General features: G+C 41.6%; 1 protein-coding gene across 1 annotated transcript in view; it reads left to right on the top strand.

Moving 5' to 3' along the window:
* The window catches only part of LRRIQ1 (leucine rich repeats and IQ motif containing 1), a 159,177-nt gene that overhangs the window by 45,972 nt on the left and 95,177 nt on the right, over positions 1–18,028 (top strand). Inside the window, exons 15-18 of the mRNA XM_054989427.1 lie at positions 701–880; positions 8,077–8,553; positions 11,756–11,951; positions 15,319–15,438. Of these exons, the coding sequence (XP_054845402.1) occupies positions 701–880; positions 8,077–8,553; positions 11,756–11,951; positions 15,319–15,438 (973 nt within the window). The remainder of the gene's footprint in view (positions 1–700; positions 881–8,076; positions 8,554–11,755; positions 11,952–15,318; positions 15,439–18,028) is intronic.

Genomic DNA, 18,028 nt, shown 5'->3' with positions numbered 1-18,028 from the left:
ATCTCCATTCCTGGATCAAACTTTTTCCCTGCCAATAGCATCTCCATTGTGTCGGGATTAAGTTTCAGCTTCTTAGCCTTCATCTATCCCATAACTGTCTCCAGTCACCTGTTTGTGGTTTCCACATTGACTGAAAGTGTGAGATAGAGCTTACTGTCATCCAAATATTGGTGACAACTTAGCACAGATCTCCAGAAGACCTCTCTCGGTGGCTTTGCATAAATGTTGACGAGCATGGGGGACCAAATAGAACCTTGTGGGACCAGATGCCCCTGTGGCATCACAAATGAGGTGAATATTGTAAGGAGGTTGCATTATGGCTCCAGTTTATAATTTTATGGTTGGTTATTCATTTTTTCATATATTCCAATTTCACAAATGAAATGAAAAATAAATAAATGCTGCAATCCAGAGTATTGTGAGTGTTCAGGGTACCCTTTGCTTGGCTAGAAGTAGAAAAACAAGTTCATAAACATATGGAGCTCTTCTTCATAGGCAACAATGGGGAAAAGACCTAATTAACCATGTGCATTGAATCTGCTGGAGTGTAGCCTTTCTGTGCACCTTATGCTTAGGAAAACAACATATGTTCAGTCTCTCCCCAAAGGTCATTCTATTTATAAGTCAGGAATGTCCAGAGTTTGTAATAAGAAGAAACGTTTCTAGCACTGACATTACTTTCATTCTCTCATTTTTAAAGGAATTCCTTACTTAAAATGCTGCCCAGTCTGAAAATACTTAATGGTGAAAACATAAGTTCCATTGCAGACGTCTCAGGTGAAGTAATGAAAAAAAAGCCAGATCCAGGAAGTTTTATAGCACTTTGTCAAACTCAGATTAAGGAAATTAATTCAGTCAGCAAAAAAGCCACAAAGTTAACGTAAGTATTTTCAATATATTTTTGAAAACTTGTTTATCTACATGTTTCATCAGTATATCTAATTCTCAACCACGGTCCCATCTGCAGATACTTAAATCATGGCCATATCCAGACTATAGACATTTTCCTGCAAACTTTGGGGATCTCCTACTGTTTGCAGAAAAATCGGAAACCTGGGAGGAAATGTTGTTGGATTGAAATCACCTAAAAGAGAGGAGCATTTGACTCCACATACACACACAAAGCCTCTCTGATGGAGTCCCATCCACCATTTCGGGATGGGGAGAGCCACTCATGATGATGGTGGTGTCAGAGATCAAGTGTTGGCTGGGTTGAGAATAGAAGAGGCAGCCTCACCAATACTTTCTCCTCCTCCCCTAGGAGGCCTGTCAAGCTGAAACGCTGAGTGTCTTCTTTGCAGAAGATGGTGGGCAAAATTGCAGCGGGGTAGACTGACAGGCAGAGTGCCAAGGAGAGGGCTGAGCAGGCAGACAAATGAGCGAAAATGGTGGTGGGTGGGCAGAGCAATGAGGAGGGTGGTGGTAGACAGAATGGCAAGGAGAGGAGTGGGTGAGCAGGCAGAGTGGTGAAAGAAGCGGGTGAGCAGAGGTCAGATTGAGGAAAGAGGGCACAGCAAGAGGGCAAGGGAAGGTGAGAACCAATAATGGAGAGAAGGGGGGAGAAGGAGTAGTATGTGGAAGGGAAAAGATTGGAGGAAAAGATGGCAGTGAGAGGAAATGGTAGAGAGGTGGTGGGGGAGGGGGGTGTCAGAAGCCAGAGGACAAAGTAGGGACCAGTAAGGGAATTTTCTCATGAGTTTCTCATGGTCCCAGCTTGTTTTTTTAAAACTTGTTCTCTCCAAGAACATGGACTATATTAGAATCTGATTAAAATGGAGAGTTCTAAAAATAACAATTTTTGTAATTTCTTGACGTAATTGCTTTGAGACTCCTTTAAGAATCTCATGGAATCTCAGCACATGCCTGATTAGAAATGCACAAAAAGAATTTACATGATATTTGTACCTAAGTAGATATTTGACCAAATGCAATTTTATAGCATATTTTTTAAAATATGTAATACAAAATATAGAAAATGGAGCTATTGAACATGTATCTACTTTCTATGAACTAAGTAACAAACAGCTTTATATTTATTTGGAAGTTAATTTCACACTGAGTTGTGGGGCTTGCACTCAAGTAAGTGTCCATGGGATTGTAGCCTAACTGCAGCATTGCTAAGAGCAGTATAAACCTGAGCAAGCTCCTTGTCTATTTGACATCTGACTAAGTTATGAGGCCCTGTAGATATGACCTCAAGTATGTAAACTGCCAAAGGTAATCACTGCTAGGTTTCCTAATCCATGTTTCATACACCATGCCTGCTCAGTTAAATTGCCTGTGTTGTTCCTTCTTTCAGATCCACTGTGGTTGCCATGTTTAAGAATTATGTGCTTTCTAAAAAATTAATTACTCTGTTCTAGTAAATGTCTGTCAGTTAATCTTTTGACACTTAGTTGTAAGTAGCTATGTTAAAATGCACTTCCGTTTCGGTGTTTTGGCTTTCAACAGGCTCTCGTACAGATGTCTGGAAATAAAAGACACTAATGGAAGTTGAAACCTTTTTCCTAGTCATAGTTTAAACAGATGAAAATGACATAAAAGCTTATAAAAGGAAATATAACTGAAGAAATATAAACAATAAACCTCTTTATAGCATTTAAAGGCCATTTGCAAAACAAGAGTGGAATAATAATGATATTAATGCACAAATCTACTTATATAGAATGACATAATAATGTTATAATATTTATTTGGCACAGCTTTTACCTTCAGGATGTGTTTTTAGAAAACACATTATCTTATTTTTAAAAAAGGGGAAAAAAGCATTATTCTAAAATATTATTGGTTGTGGCACATTCGGTGCAGAAGTGTATTAGTTGTCAAGCTGCAAAATGCAATTTAGTAAAACAATATTCAACTTTATCATTATCCTTCCTCTTTCAATATGCAAATATATAGAGATTGATTAAAATTATTTATCAAGTGTCATCTAATTGACACTGAAGAGTATTTTCTTTTCTAAGTAAAAGAGAAATCATACTGAGTTGTCTACAAAATGGGATTACAAATAACCGTCTCATCTCATACCATCTGAGATGTTTCACTTAGATGGTATTGCAGATCACTGATGATGAATATTTCACAAGGGAAAATTTTCTGAAAGCTATTTGCAGCCTCCAGATGGTATTCTCTGCAGTCATAAAATGATAGAAAAAATGTTTTTTAATTATAACTGGTCCTGTAATTGTATATCTCTTGAATGATACTGGTTTTGTTTATGTATAATAAATTATTATACTGTATTCCACAATATGATTAGAAGTTGGTATGACATTAGCCAGATAATAAAATGCAGTTCAAATTGTGTTTCTATGGATGTATCTTAGCCTGGAGCACTGAAAATTGTGACTTCTACAATTTCAATACCTGCCAAGATATGGAACTCTGGGCCTTATTCCAATTCTGTTCTCACACTTCGAAATGGTGGAGTATCCTACAGCATTGTAACAGCTTGGTGTTTTCATAGGGTAGACAAAGGAAGTTAATGTGGCACCTGACTGCTTTCTACCTGTATTATGCAAGTGTGTAGAACTTGTGACCTAACATTAGAGGTGGAGCTAGTAACAGAACAGATATGTCAATGGCTGCTATCATAGTAGCACCTGTGCTTGAGACACCCAAGATTAGCATCCTAACCACTGGGCTAAGAGTGTAGGTTCAAAGGGGGCATGCCATTAGGCATTGGGCAGTCCACTGCAGCCCTAACCTGATCACCAGCCACATGTGGCCAGGCAGAGACCATTGCACAGACAAGCATGGCTCAGTGGAAGGGCACTAGTATAGCATGGCCCCCCTGGCTCCTGGGGAGAGGCTGGTGGCATCAGAAAACGTGGAGCTATTGCTTTGCCCCCATAAACCACAAAAGGAGGAACAGGATGGCTAACTATGGAACTACACTGGAGTCCATCATTTCAACCAGGATGGTACGTCACCACCCCTCTATGCTGCACCCAGGGCAGTTGCTCCCTTGTGTCCACTCTGAGTCCTCTGCAGCTGTGCTACCAAGCTGAATGCCTTATCAGATGCCAGCAGTGCTGTGATGGAGTGTGGGCCTCATAGCCCACCCAGCCCCCATACCAGGGCAGCCCTACACCCTCAGACCACTTACCAGCCTGTTTCATGTGATAGCCAGTGTTTGTGCAGGATGGGAATGGGGACCAATGTGTGAGTTCAGCCTTCAAAGTGCCACTATACCTCTGTTATGTTTTGCAGTTGAACAAAACAGAAGTCTAGTTGCACTAGAAAAACCAACAACAGCAATCCTAGCACAGGCACCTAAATCAGAATCCACTGCTGGAATGTGTGAAGAAGCAGCCCTAAAGGAAAATCATGGAGGTGGGGAGGAGGTGGGGCATGGAGCTAGTCTTATCCACTCACAGCTAGATAGACAGGGGATAAAGTTGTAGAACACCCCAGTCTTCACTGAACAGCAAATCATGAAGAGATCCCATGAACAGGGTTGTTAACTCCCTCTATCCGGTATAGCATCTGTGCCTTTGCAAGCTGCTCTCATAGGCTGTGAGGATACTGGCTGAGTTTTCCCTAGCACAATATGCATGTGAGTGAGGTGGACTTGCTGGTCAGAAGGCTACCCAAGGCAGGATGGAATCAGTCACTGAGCGGAGTGGCAAGAACTGCACTGGTCATGCTACCAGGTCTCCCTATTTAATCACTACCTGTGCTGGTGTTAAGCAAAAATGTGCAGCAATGGAAAACAACAAAGATACGGTGCCATCCACAGCCATGCCTGTGGGGGTCTGGCAGGACATGCATTTCCATCTCAATATGGAGATTCTGTTTGCAAAGGAAGTACCTAAGGCACATGCTGTAGTCCTCCAAATGACATTACTGATCCTGTGAGGAAGCACTCTGTAAATGCAATTGTTCCATCTGCTGCTGCTGCATAAGACTCTGATCCTGCAAGGCAGTGGGTTCCATTGTTGCTTGGCCAGATGATCCACATAACAAAATAGGGCAGCTTTGAGGCACCCCAAACCCTGAGGGGAGGGGTACCTGGTAAAGGAGTGTGCTAACAGACCAGTACGGAGCTGCTAGTCTCTCTGCACCTCCTTCAGAGGCAGCTGTCCTCCTGAGTACACTTCCCTGAGTTTGCCCCATTGCCTTCTTCTGACCAGCAAGTCCACCTCACTCACATACTCCATGGTGCTGGGTGGGCCTAGGATGCTCCCATGTGCACACATCCTCAACCTCCTGTGTAGGATCCAGCACTGCTGAAGTGGTGCCCAGTCTTATGTGAGGGAAACAGAGGAAGCAGGTGTAGACCTCTTCAGGGCAACTGGAGTCCCATTCTGGCTCACCTGTCCTTAGGTTTTGGGTTGAGCCTATGGAGATGGGGTACCTACTAGGGTTCTGAATTGAGATATGTTAGCTACATGGCAGAGACTTTGCTTTCTCCCTTAGGTGTTAGTGCTAAGTGTTCTCTCAGTGTTCCCTCCTAAGTGACATCTCTGCATGCTGTGTGTTCTAAGTGTGCACAGCAGAGACCTCTCTGAAAGAGTCTGGTGGTGCGTGCCCTACCTACTGAACCATGAGTTGCCCTGGCTGAAGTTTATGTAGTGCTGGGGGAGGGGCTGTGACTGGGTGGTGACTGAGGACAGGGTTTGGCCACAAGTAGGGAGGAGCGTGATTGGTTATAAATGTTGTTGGCATTGTGTGCTCCACAGGGGCTTTGATGCAGGTGCTTTTGTCTGCATTTGTGGAGGGTGCTTGGCCTTTTCTGTTGTATTGGCACATACAGGCTGTGGATTGACTGCTGGGTGGTAACTTTCTGCTCATTTGGATGGGCATTCCCAGACTGAGGCAGATTGGGGAGCTGACTAATTCCTGCCATGTCCCTGGGTCCATTCACTGGCACAGCAGCTTGTGGCAGCATTGTTCTCTGATGTTGCCACACCAGCACCCAGCTAGAGTGCAGTGTCACAGGGGTGTTCTGCTGGTGTATTTTGGAGATACACAGGTGTCTCTCAAAGGTATGCCAGCATAGTGCCTAGCTAGCTCCCTGTGAGCTTTCACCCCCTCCTCCTCAAGATTGTGCTGTGTGTATAGTAAGCAACAGACTTTTTTTTTCTTATGAAACTTTATAAGGCCATGATGATGGTGTATAAATAATAATGAGATGTGTTATTCTGAATTTAGTTGCTTATTATTAGTATATTTGTTTAGGACATTTTAAGCTGCCTTTTGGGAGTCCTGTTTGAGGTGCCTTACAAATAAAAACACCATAAAGCATCATATATTATCAGTAGAAAAAGCAAACCAGGGACATAAAAACAGCACAATGCTATCAGTAAAACTGACTTGATGACCACAAAGCAACTAAAAAGATAAAATAGTTAGGTAAAAACCTGGGTAAAACTATTTTGTTCTAGTTCCTAAAAGACGTTAAGGTAATGACCAGGGATGCCTCAAGTTGGGAGGGCATTCCAATCGTGAGGTGCTGCCACTGAAATGTAGCTGGCACTTGCCTCATTTCTGAAGGCAGACTTACAGTCACCATCTGTTATTGTAAATAAATAGACATCCTAAAGCCAAATAAAAATTACAATTCATGAGTTTTATATTGAAAATTTTGACATTTATTGGAATTGAACAGAACTTAAGCATCAATCATTTCAATGAATTACTACTGTTACACATTTAAATGATAAAATTTCTAATACATGGATTTTTTTGTCTACTGGTGTTACAGAGGGTTTTCCTGCACACTCAGCTTATTTCTGATTTTCTTAACAGTCAATCCTCAAGCATTGAAATCAGTTTAGGTATGGTTCTTCTACATGTCTACCCTCTCTTTCCATGTTTACAGTTGTAGAGTCAGTTTATTTTCTTCCTCACAGGCCTTAAACAATCAGGATTTTCAAGCAAGGGTGCTCTCATCATGGGTGGTATATCCAGTGATGTCACAACACCCCTCCTTTTATATGCTTATATCGCTGTATTGATATAAAGGCTGATTTTTTTTAAAAAAAAGATGGAAACTGAACACATGGCCAGTCTTTGCATGGGCAGCCTAAAAGGGGAGCAGCTCTTCCAGCCATGTGGTCCAAATCAGCCCCTCCCAGGCTGACCCAGAGCCAGAAGGCAGAAAGAAAATGACCTCCTAGGGATGGAACTTGGTGCAGTAGCTGCTATGTGGTTTTCAAACTGTGCTGCTAGGTTAAGTGTCAGAAATGGCTACCCCCTCCCCTCCAGGGCTTTTGCAGTTTTTTAAAAAAATGGTCACTTTCATATCACTGTACAAACCTATCATTGTAATAATAAGTGCAGCAGGTTCTCTTAATTTCAGGCTTTCATTTTTTAAAAAAGAAAATCTAGTTCCCAAGGGAAAGGCATATCTTGCAAGGAAATAGGCTAGAGACTTACTGTTTTTAAATGAAAGCTGGGAATTCAGAGAACTTGCTGCACTTATTATTATAATGGTAGGTCGACATAGTGATATGAAATTGATGATTTTTTTAAAAGATCAAAAACAAAACCAGAAGCAGTGGAAAGGAAGGTGGCGGGAAGAGTGGTTCAACAATGACAAATATTCAGTCATTGAAAAGTGAGTTGGAGATGAGTGGGAGTGCATGGAACAAACAAAACCAAAAGCATAAGGGAAGAAAGGAGTCTCAAAAGAATCGGGGAAAAGGGGGGGACTGCAGTGAAAACTAAGGACCCCAAAAATGCATGTGGAAATTGGGGCTAAACCCAAAGTAGAAGCAACAAAATAAATGCAGAAAACCCCAGAATAAACAATGCAGTATACAGTAGAATGCTGGTTTCTAAAGAGACAGTATACAAATTCTCTAAATTAATAGAGCACTCATATTTCAGTGAGAATGCTCAAACTCCTCAACAGCCCTGGCCTTGTTTGTATTTATAAATGTGATGGCTCATTGAGATAAGTGCATCAGCTGGCTATGTGCCCAGCCTGCACACGAATTGTCACTTTCATTGTATCATGAAACTGTAATTACAAAGTTAATGGTATTTTTATGAATATAATACAATTTGTAGAAGTACTCAGTATTCTAAAATTTATAAATACATTTCACTTTCCCCATCCCCCAGGGGTGAATTCAGTGTGGATGCTGTGCAGCGCCAGTGTTGGTATTTTAAGAAGCTGATGAAACTCAGTAGTGAACATCGTTATGCGCATGAGTTTGGTGTTGTGAATGCTTCTGAAGGAGAGGAACCAGAAAAGCTGACAAATAATTTGAACCAAGAAACCATTAACATCACTGAGGAAAAGAACTTCTTTATCACTGGTGCAAAAGAAAATAAGCAGAACTTGTTGAATACGCCTGAAAGATCGATTGCTTCTGGCAACACTCAGCCCATGTCTGTTAACTCCTTCACTACAGTCTTTGGAATAGGAAGTAATCAAGAATGTAGGCAAGAGAAGAACTGTATTCCTTATTCCCTTAACCATAGCGAGGAAAGCAAAGATAATATGGCATTAATCAGTCCGAAGAGAGACAAGTTTAGCAAGCAGATCGTGGCAAGTAATGGAGGAAATTATCTTCAACATTTTGACAGTTCTCAAAAGTAAGATCCAGAGATCAAGCCACTTTATTACGGAAACATAACATCATCACAGTATAATTTTAATAAAGAAAAGGGCTTCACTGGAGGCCCCTACAAGATAGTCTGTCAGAAATAATCATAATCCTATAGACTATCAGATTAACTATTTCTATTTTCTTTTTAAGTCAATGTTAATAGACAACACAATTCCAATTGCTCCACTAGCCAGTAAATATTTAGGAGCAGGTATTAATGTATCAGTTTCCTAGGCAACAGGAGATGGACTTCCTGCAGACATTCTGCTGACTTGGAAGTAACCTTCTGCTGACCCGGAAGCAGTGGTTTGCTGGCCTGGAAGTGACATTTTCACGAACCAAAATGAACTGATTCATGAACCGGGGCAGGTTCGTGAAAGTTCGTGGTTCGTGAAACGTGATCGACCATGAACTGCATAGTTCGTTTTTTTTCTTGTTCATGCCCATCTCTATTGGATAGTATATATCAAAGGGTCTTGTTGGGTAACATTTTAAGGAGTATTATGAGGTAAGTGCTTATATAATTCTGCCCATGATCGTGTGCTTAAAAGTATGTGGGGGAGAGGACTGAGACCATGATCCTAAGTATGCTTCATCAAAGTCCTATTAGATGAAGTAAAATGGAGGACGGGGGGTGTTGATATCTTTGCTTTGGTGCAATTGATGCCTAAATCTCTTAGTCACTTGTGCTTAAATGTTTTCAAAAAGTTTTACCAATTTTAACAGCAGTGGAACAGAAAAAAATACAGTTCTGTTGAATATGTTCTCAATAACTTGAACTATATGATGCTTTGTCCAAAACAGTTTTCACTAAAATATACGGCATCAGGTCCAGTGTAGTATAGGTAAACCTGCATATGGTAAATATGTGCTGTTGCTATGCATACCTCAGTTTTTATAAAAGCTGCTACTTTTGAGCAGATGTAAGTATAATGTGAGTACTGTAGTGTACTGCCATTAGTCATGCTTCTCCTCCTGAGCTTTAAGGGCTCTGCTTGTCTCTGTGACTGCCTTCCTTGTTGCCGTTAATGCCTTGTGCCATTATGCTGAGCAATGTGTTCGTGATCTAATTTTGTTCATACTGTCCACAAATCATGCTTGCTAATCCAAAAGTAAAGGAGTTGGGTTGGCATGAGTGGCCATCCTGTGACAAAGAGAAATAATCTCACCATGCTTCCCTTTAGTGTTTTATGGGTCACTGTTAGTCTGGGACCTATTAGAGCTACAGAAGAACAATATCTCAGCTCCACTTGGTCTGCTTTAATACCAGTATCAATTGTGATTGTACTAGATGTAGAACTAGCAAATCCTAAAGCTCCTGTCACTGTACATGACATACTGGCAGCAATGCTGCTTCTGTACCCTGAAATCTGTATAAGTAATTTAGTATGTGTAAGTATGTTGTGATTTATGGAATCTTATGCATGCCATGAAATTAGGAATATGTCCAAGAGGATTTAATGTGCATGTTTCTGATAACGTGCAAACAATAACAGTTACATAATGCATGTCTAGTCAATTGCTGCAAAAGCACTCTTTGTAATTAATCCTTTGTAAAGATTATTTTCCTTTATAGTGTCTGACAAGTGGGGGTATATCATTTTCTCCTCTTCCACCATGTCTCATTTTCTTCCTTGGCCCCCATAGCCTCTCCCCCTTTCCCTGGTTCCTTCTCTCCTTCCAACCCACCTTTGTCTCCCCCCCACACCTTCACCTTTTCCCTTCCCATCCAGCAGCCTCTTCCCTATGGCCTGTTTGCATGGTGTCAGATGATCAGGGCCCAGTTGCATGGTGGGGAACCTGCAATGACTTGTGGGTGGTACTTCTCTTTTCTCAGTATCTCCTTCCCCCATATTAGCTCTTCTTTCCCTTATCCTGGAAGGCTCACATGCTCACCTTTCCCTATGTCCTCTCCTTCAAACACACTAAACACCTTTACTTTTATCTGCCCCTTCTTCATCTATATTTATTAATTTACTTCATTGACAAACTGCCTTTCTCCACAATGGGGACTCATTCTCCTTGCCTCTATATTATCCTTACAACAACTCTGACAGGTAGGTTAGGCTGAGTGTGTGTGACGTTCAAAGTCACCCAGTGAGGTTCCACAGCAAAGTGTCAATTTGAACCTGGGCCTCACACATCCAACTCAGAAAGTCTAACCACTACACTACACTGTCTTGGTGTGGACCAGCAGCATGCAGTCAAGCCTTGGTGAGTCATGCAAGACATGTGGTATGAAGTTACCTGGTGGTTGCTTTGGGCCTGGCCCTAATGAATCCTCCCTCAAAGGCCAAAGCCCTGGAAAGTGCCCTGCCCCATCTCCCTGCCTTTTATGGTTGCCTAGCAACAGCCACCAAGGGCATTTGGTTAAAGATACAGTCACTCCTTTTATCATTTTAGGTTTTTTAAATCTTTATCTTTTTATATTTCAGATTTTTCTGTAAAATGGGCATTTTTCAGGAGTATAGGAAGATGTTCGTTCATGGCCCCAATCTCCGGATTTAAGTATATGCAGATCAGGGCCACTTGGCTCTTAGCATATAAGATATTATGTATATTTCCAGTCTCATTATACATCAATCACTGAGTAGATTCCAGAATGATTGTTGTTCATATACACAAGGATCCTCTGCTGCCAACTTCTTTCTTCTTCAATAGTCCCGCTACTCACAGAGAGTCCATGAGAGGGTATACAAAGTGAATGGACAGGATTAGGCCCCTATTTTATACCATACTTTATAGACTTTTCTTTATACCAAGAGTATGGCTGTAGATTGCATGACACATCAACCTTATTGAAGCTAATCAGTTCTGGATCTGGTCAACACTCCTGCATGGGAGATCTCCTGGGAATCTTGCAGAAATCTTGAGTTCTGTGATGGAAGAAAGGTAGGATATAAATGGAATAAATAAATGCAGCACCAGCTTTCTTTGCTTCATCATATTACCATCTTCTGTGTTATCATACACAGTCCCCATTGGTCTATATCTATGAATATATATAAGTCCTTCTCTAAACTCTGCAACATAAAAATGGTAGTCCAATAAACTTAAAAACTCTCTTCTGAACTTCCTCATCCATTATATATTTATATATGCATATAATATTTTCAGAAAGAAGCTGTGCTCAATCATGGGCATATATTATTCCTAAATTCAGTATGCTTTTTTCCTGATATTTATAGCCTGGCAGCTACAATTATCCAGTCATACTGGCGAGGCTACAAGGTTCGGAAAGAGATCGATTTCTATATGAGGCTACATATGGCAGCAACTGTAATCCAGTCTTTTTGGAGAAGCTACTGTATCAGAAAAAAGATTGTCAGTTGCAAAACAGGTCATCATTTCATGGACAAGCATAAAGCTGCTACTGTACTCCAGGTCAGTCTGAAATCACTGTTCTTGCCGTTTTGCCCTGTCACATTCATTTTGAATCCCCTGGTAGCCTGACAAATAGCATGAGGTTGGAATGTAGAAGTGAGTACTAAAGATAATCCCACATGTCTTGGAGGTTACTGATTCTGAAAGGGTACTGGAAGGATCAGTCTTCTTCTAAAGTGTGCCATTGATATTATTTATGCAGGAGTAAGTGGTTGGTAGGTGGGCCTGCTGTATACTCAACCAGTCAAATACTGGGCTAGTAGAATCCAAGTGCCTGTTGGATGCTTCTTGGTGGAAGCTTTATTTGAACTAAGAAAGTACCAGTACCAAATATTCCAAACCAAATATTCCAAATATACATTCAATGTAGCGCCCTCCCATTATGTGACTACAAATAGCCTTATTCTTCAAAAACATGCTCATCCATGTTGCTCATGATCATGCTATAGGTAAAGTTGTCTTATGAAATCATTGTTGAAGAAAAGACCTTTACATTGTATACATTTTAGACAATTAAGTTCATACTTATTTATTGGTTGAGTGTGATATACAGAATCCTTAAACTGGTAGAGTTCCATTGATTTCAGCTGTACTTCTCTTGTGTTAGACTTCTGTGAATCACTGCCTTATATGTTGCTTTATGTTTGCTTTAAAACAACTTCCTGGGTATGTCAAGGCCTCTTCTATTCCTTTGAATTTTTCATTAAGCGCTATTTTAATTAAGTGCCTTTTTCCAGTTGGTCACAGCTAGATGAGACAACAGGAAATTTGTAATTAGAACTCCTGCTGGTTTTTTTTTTCTTTTTAAAATTCAGCCTTGAACAGGAAGAGATTTAATCCTTTCTCCAGCACTTTTTTTGCCCTCCCTGGAGATGGAAACATTAAGATACCATATCAGGATGGGGTTTCACTCCCCCTAAAGGTACAGGTTCATAGCTTAAAGGTACTCCTGGACCCAGGCCTCCTATTGGAAAGACAGGTAGCAGTGGTGGCCAAGGGTGTCTTTCTCTAGTATCGGTTGGTAAGCCAAATGTAGCCCTCCCTAGGTGGGAAAGATCTTGCCACTGTGGTGCATGCCCTGGTAACATCTATATTGTGTGTACTGTTAAGTGCTGTCAAGTCGCCGCTGACCTATGGCGATCCTATGAATGAAAGACTTCCAAAATGTCCTATCATTAATAGACTTGCTCAGATCCTGCAAACTGGAGGACATGGCTTCTTTTATTGAATCAAACCATCTCATTTTGGGTCTTCCTCTTTTCCTACTGCCCTCCACTTTTCCTAACATAATTGACTTTTCCAGAGAATCTTGTCTTCTCATGATGTGACCAAAGCACGATAGCCTCGGTTTTGTCATTTTAGCTTCTGGGGAGAATTCAGGCTTGATTTGATCTAGTACCCACTTATTTGTCTAGATTAGATTACTGCAATTGGTCTCTACAGAGGGCTAGCATTGCAGACTGTATGCACACTCCAGTTGGTACAGAATGCTGTGACCAGAACATTGAATGGAGTGGGACATAGTACCATATCAGTCCAGTCTTGGCCAACCTACACTGGCTTCCAATTTGTTTCTGAGACCAATTCATGATGCTGGTATTGACCTTTAAAGCCTGATATGGCTTGGGGCCAGCATACCGTAAGGACTGCCTTCTCTCATATGAACATACCCATCATCTCTGGCCATCTTTGGAGGACATGCTCCGAGTGCCCCTACCATCTGAGACTAGATGAGTGGCACCCTTTACAGTCCTGCAGCTGTGTGTACACAGTACTTGTGCTTTGTAAAACATGCAGTCTGTCACAGCTACCAATGGAAATTTATGTAAAACTAAACACCATAGTAATAAATTCATAATTTTTTAAAATTGGAAAGCAGTGGTTAGATCTAGGGTTACCAAGTCCCTCTGGGCTGAAAGCAGGGAATGGGGGATTGTCGGAGGGGTGCAAGCAGGGTCTTACCTCATGCGTTTTCTAGAATGCTCCCACGTAGCACTGAGAATTATGTCATTCCCGGCATGACGCAAAAGCAGCGGGTCGCAACAGGGGCCAATTCAGTAAAAATCTGCTGCAAATGTAGTGTTTCCAGCCACATTCCCATGCCTTCCCCCTCCACCAGCCAGCTGAGAGGTAGTAGGGGGCAGAGGTTGGGAGCAGGGGATCTCCCCCCCCCGGGGGGCTGCTAACCCTTGTTAGATCCTAAAGTTGTGCAAATGGAACTCTTTTGTTGGCAGGCCTTCCACACTTCCCCTTGTGCTTCCTGGAAGTCACCTGTGACCACCAAAAGATGGTGCCATTTAGGAAGGGGGAACAGGTAAAAACCTCTCCTCACTCTTGCACTCGTGAGGCCTTTTCCACCAGCAAAAGGAACATTCGCCAGCAAGGTCTACCCCATTATTTTTACCCGTATTCATTCTCCTGATGCCTTTCCTAGTTTTTTTCATGACAGTTTTTTTTAAGAAACCCCAACCAATATACTAGACTGTACATTCACAGATCTCATATAGGACAGCATAGACAATGAACTCTCAAAAACAGTAGATGCTGTAAAACATCTAAAGTACAGCCCTTTTCTCCCTTTCATCATTTTTTACCAAACTCAACCATGGTTGAGGCTTAGGACAACATAGCACCATTCTTAACTATAGTTCGTGCTCAGTGGTGATGTCTGTTAACTAGGGTTACAAACTAGTTTAAAACCGGTGTTCAAATTCTATGACAAACAGTATAGTTAGTGTCCAGTAATGCTCATGTCACCTTTGTTTTCTTCAAATGACAATCCTAATATTAGTGCAAGTTCCTGCTAGCAAGTGGCCTACCAGCATTTTGGGCAAGTTAAAAAAAAAGAAGGGTGGTTATTACTGTCAATCTCCTTTATATAATATTTATTTCCTTGGAAAAATAGTCAAGGTTGATTGTGAAGGTGACAGTGATTGGCCTAAGTTTAATTGCTAATTTGGATACATATGTTGTCAGATATAATCAGTGGAGAAATTTTTGTGTGTGTTTGAAAGTTAGCACTTAATTCTTTTTCCTATATCTTCTTCCCACAAGCTTATAGTAGATCCTGAAGGAATTGTCAAATAATTAATTAGTTGACCTTGGTTTGTAGTTGAGGGAATTTTAGGATTCCATTCTGCTTACTTGAGCCAAACCTCCTGAGTATATTCTGAGCTCTAGACATGTGCTGATATTTAATTTGTCTTGTAGTTTGAAATGTCAAATAAAGTTCAAAAAACAGATCATTGAGGTATTACCGCCCCCCCAAAAGTCTACTATATTTTATCTTCCTAATGGGATAACATAGAGAATCTGTATTTGGATTTGATCTATGGCCTCATCTAACATGCTTTACATTTTTGTTTAGGCACTTTGGAGAGGTTTCCACCTGCGAAAGAAACTGGCTAGTGCCCTGGCAGCTGTTAAAACTGATGAACTTGAGGATGACTATCAAGAAGTAAATATGGATGACTTTATGTTTGATGATGTAAGTAGAGCACTTCAAATCTTACACAGTGGACTGAAATGTAACTTTAAGTTCTTTAACTGGTACAGCAAATTTAATCAGGAATCCAGTGGCATCTTAAAGGCTAACAACATTTATTTCAGAACCAGTCTGGTATTTAGAGTGTCATACTAGGATATAAGATGCCCAAGTTTAATTTCCCATTGAGCTATGGAAGCTTCCACTCTAAACTACCTCACAGGGTTGATGTGAGCATGAAATGGTGAGATGGCAATTATTTTTAGTTATATTTGTTATTTATTTAAATATTTATCTCCCACTATTTCTCATGCCTCAACGCAGGTTATAAATCATAATTTAAAACATTACAATTTAAAGTAACTAAATGAACCCTCCAAATACTCACTCCCCCAACAGATACCTGCAGTTATATCCCATTAAAAGCCCTGCAAATTAAAAAAGACCTTTTAGCACTTTCTACACATTTCTAAAGAAAGTGCCCCTCACCTCCATGAGGTGAGGGGCATGAGCCCATGCCAAATAAGGGCATAAATGGAGAAGGCACAGGATCAAGTTAGTTCCTGGCAGCCACCTGACATGAAGAAACAGCTAGAAGGTGGCAGTCTGAGGTCCGCAGTTGGTGCATAGGGATATATGGAAGGAAATGGTCCTTTAGATTTATTTTATTATTTATTCACAAACTTTATACCCTGCCTTTCTGCATTCCTCAAGGCCACCAAGGCAGCTAAAAACATAACTGTGTTTATTATTTAATTATTTATCTTAACTAGAAGAAACAAGATAATTTAATTTTACTGATTTTGTTTGATTTTTTCAAATTGTATTCTATGCTATAACTAACAATTTCCTATCCAGTGAACTTTGCTATTGCAAAGTTCGGTTTACAACAAATTCTTAACACAACATGATATGAAATCTTTTCAGAAATAAGTAGCTCTAAATGTACACAGAAATAAATTACTAGCAACTTAATCAGGGCCTTTTTTGACCAGAAACGCCCCAGAACAGTGTTCCAGCAGCTCTTTAAAACACCCACGTGACTAGTGTCATGTGGGTATTTTTAGAAGGGCCTATTTTGGCCATTTTGAGCCCAGATCGGGACCAAAACATCCTGGATCGGGCTGCTGCCAGGTGGGGGAGGGTGGCAGCAGCCTGATCCAGGCCATTTGGGGCCCGATGCTGGCCATTTTGGGCTTGAATTGGGCCCAAAATGGCCCAAAGTCACCCAAATTCAGGCCCAAAATGGCCAGCATCGGGCCCCTGCTGGGTGGGGGAAGACCCCCGCTCAGCAATAGCCCAATCCTGGTCATTTTGGGCTGCTTTTGGCCATTTGGGGCCCAATTCAAACCCAAAATCGCCAGGATCAGGCCCGAAACAGGCAGGATCGGGTCTCTGCCAGGTGGAGGAACACTCTCCTGCCTGGCAGCAGCCCGATCCTGGCCATTTTGGGTCCGTTTTGGTCATTTGGGGCCCAAAATGGCTAGGATTGGGCCCAAAACAGCCAGGATCAGGCCCAAAATGGCCAGAATTGGGCCACTGGCCAGTGGGGGTGTGCTCTTCCATGTGGCAGCAGCCTGGTCCAGGCAAATCCGGGCTGTTTTGGCCCAATAGGGACCCAGAATAGCCCAGATCAGGCCCTAAACGGCCAAGTTTGGGCTGCTGCCCTGCAGGGGAGTGCCACATGTTGTCCATGTGGCAACTGATCAACGCCATTTTGGGCCCGTTTTGGCCCAATTTGGGCCTGAAATGGCCCAGATATGTCCACCGCTGGGCGGGGGAGTGCTCCCCCACAGCATAACGGCCCATTCCAGGCCGAATTGGACCCCCCGTGGAGCACAGGAGTGCTCCCAGGGCAGCCACGCCTGTGTGATGATGTCACTTCCCAGAAGTGATGTCATCATGCAGTCCTGGGAGCACGCACGCATGTATTGAGAGATGCACCACCTCCTCCCAGGAGTTGCCCTGGGTGAGAGTTCCCCCACCTCTTTCTCCAGAAAAAATCCCTGATCTTAATACTACAGTTGGACACCTGTACATTCAATATAGTTTTTAAATGTTATAAAACTAACATTTGGGGGAAATTGACTTCTGTTTCTGGAATATTTCTAAGCAGTTTACCATTATATGGGGATAGGACTCTCTACTGAAGGTACATTGGTTTTTCAACCTTCTTTTATTATAGTGCATGAAAACTGAATTAATCTTAAAATCTAAATGAAATTTTTTTTTTTTACATTCGATTTATATACCGCCCTTCAGGACAACTTAATGCCCACTCAGAGCGGTTTACAAAGTGTTATTATTACCCCACAACAATCACCCTGTGAGGTGGGTGGGGCTAAGAGAGCTCAAGAGAACTGTGACTCGCCCAAGGTCACCCAGCTGGCTTTGTGGAGGAGTGGGGAATCAAACCCGGCTCTCCAGATTAGAGTCCCGTGCTCTTAACCACTACACCAAACTGGCTCTCACCAAATTTGGCATGGAGGGTATATATGGAGGGCAGTGTAATCTGTTTTAACTTCATAAAAATCTAATGTAAAATGACTGTATTATAAACATTTTAAACATCCATTATCATAAGGATTCTGAA

This window comes from Eublepharis macularius, chromosome 9 (genome assembly GCF_028583425.1).
Source record: "Eublepharis macularius isolate TG4126 chromosome 9, MPM_Emac_v1.0, whole genome shotgun sequence".
Taxonomy (NCBI): Eukaryota; Metazoa; Chordata; class Lepidosauria; order Squamata; family Eublepharidae; genus Eublepharis; species Eublepharis macularius.
This window is presented reverse-complemented; position numbering and strand designations above follow the sequence as displayed.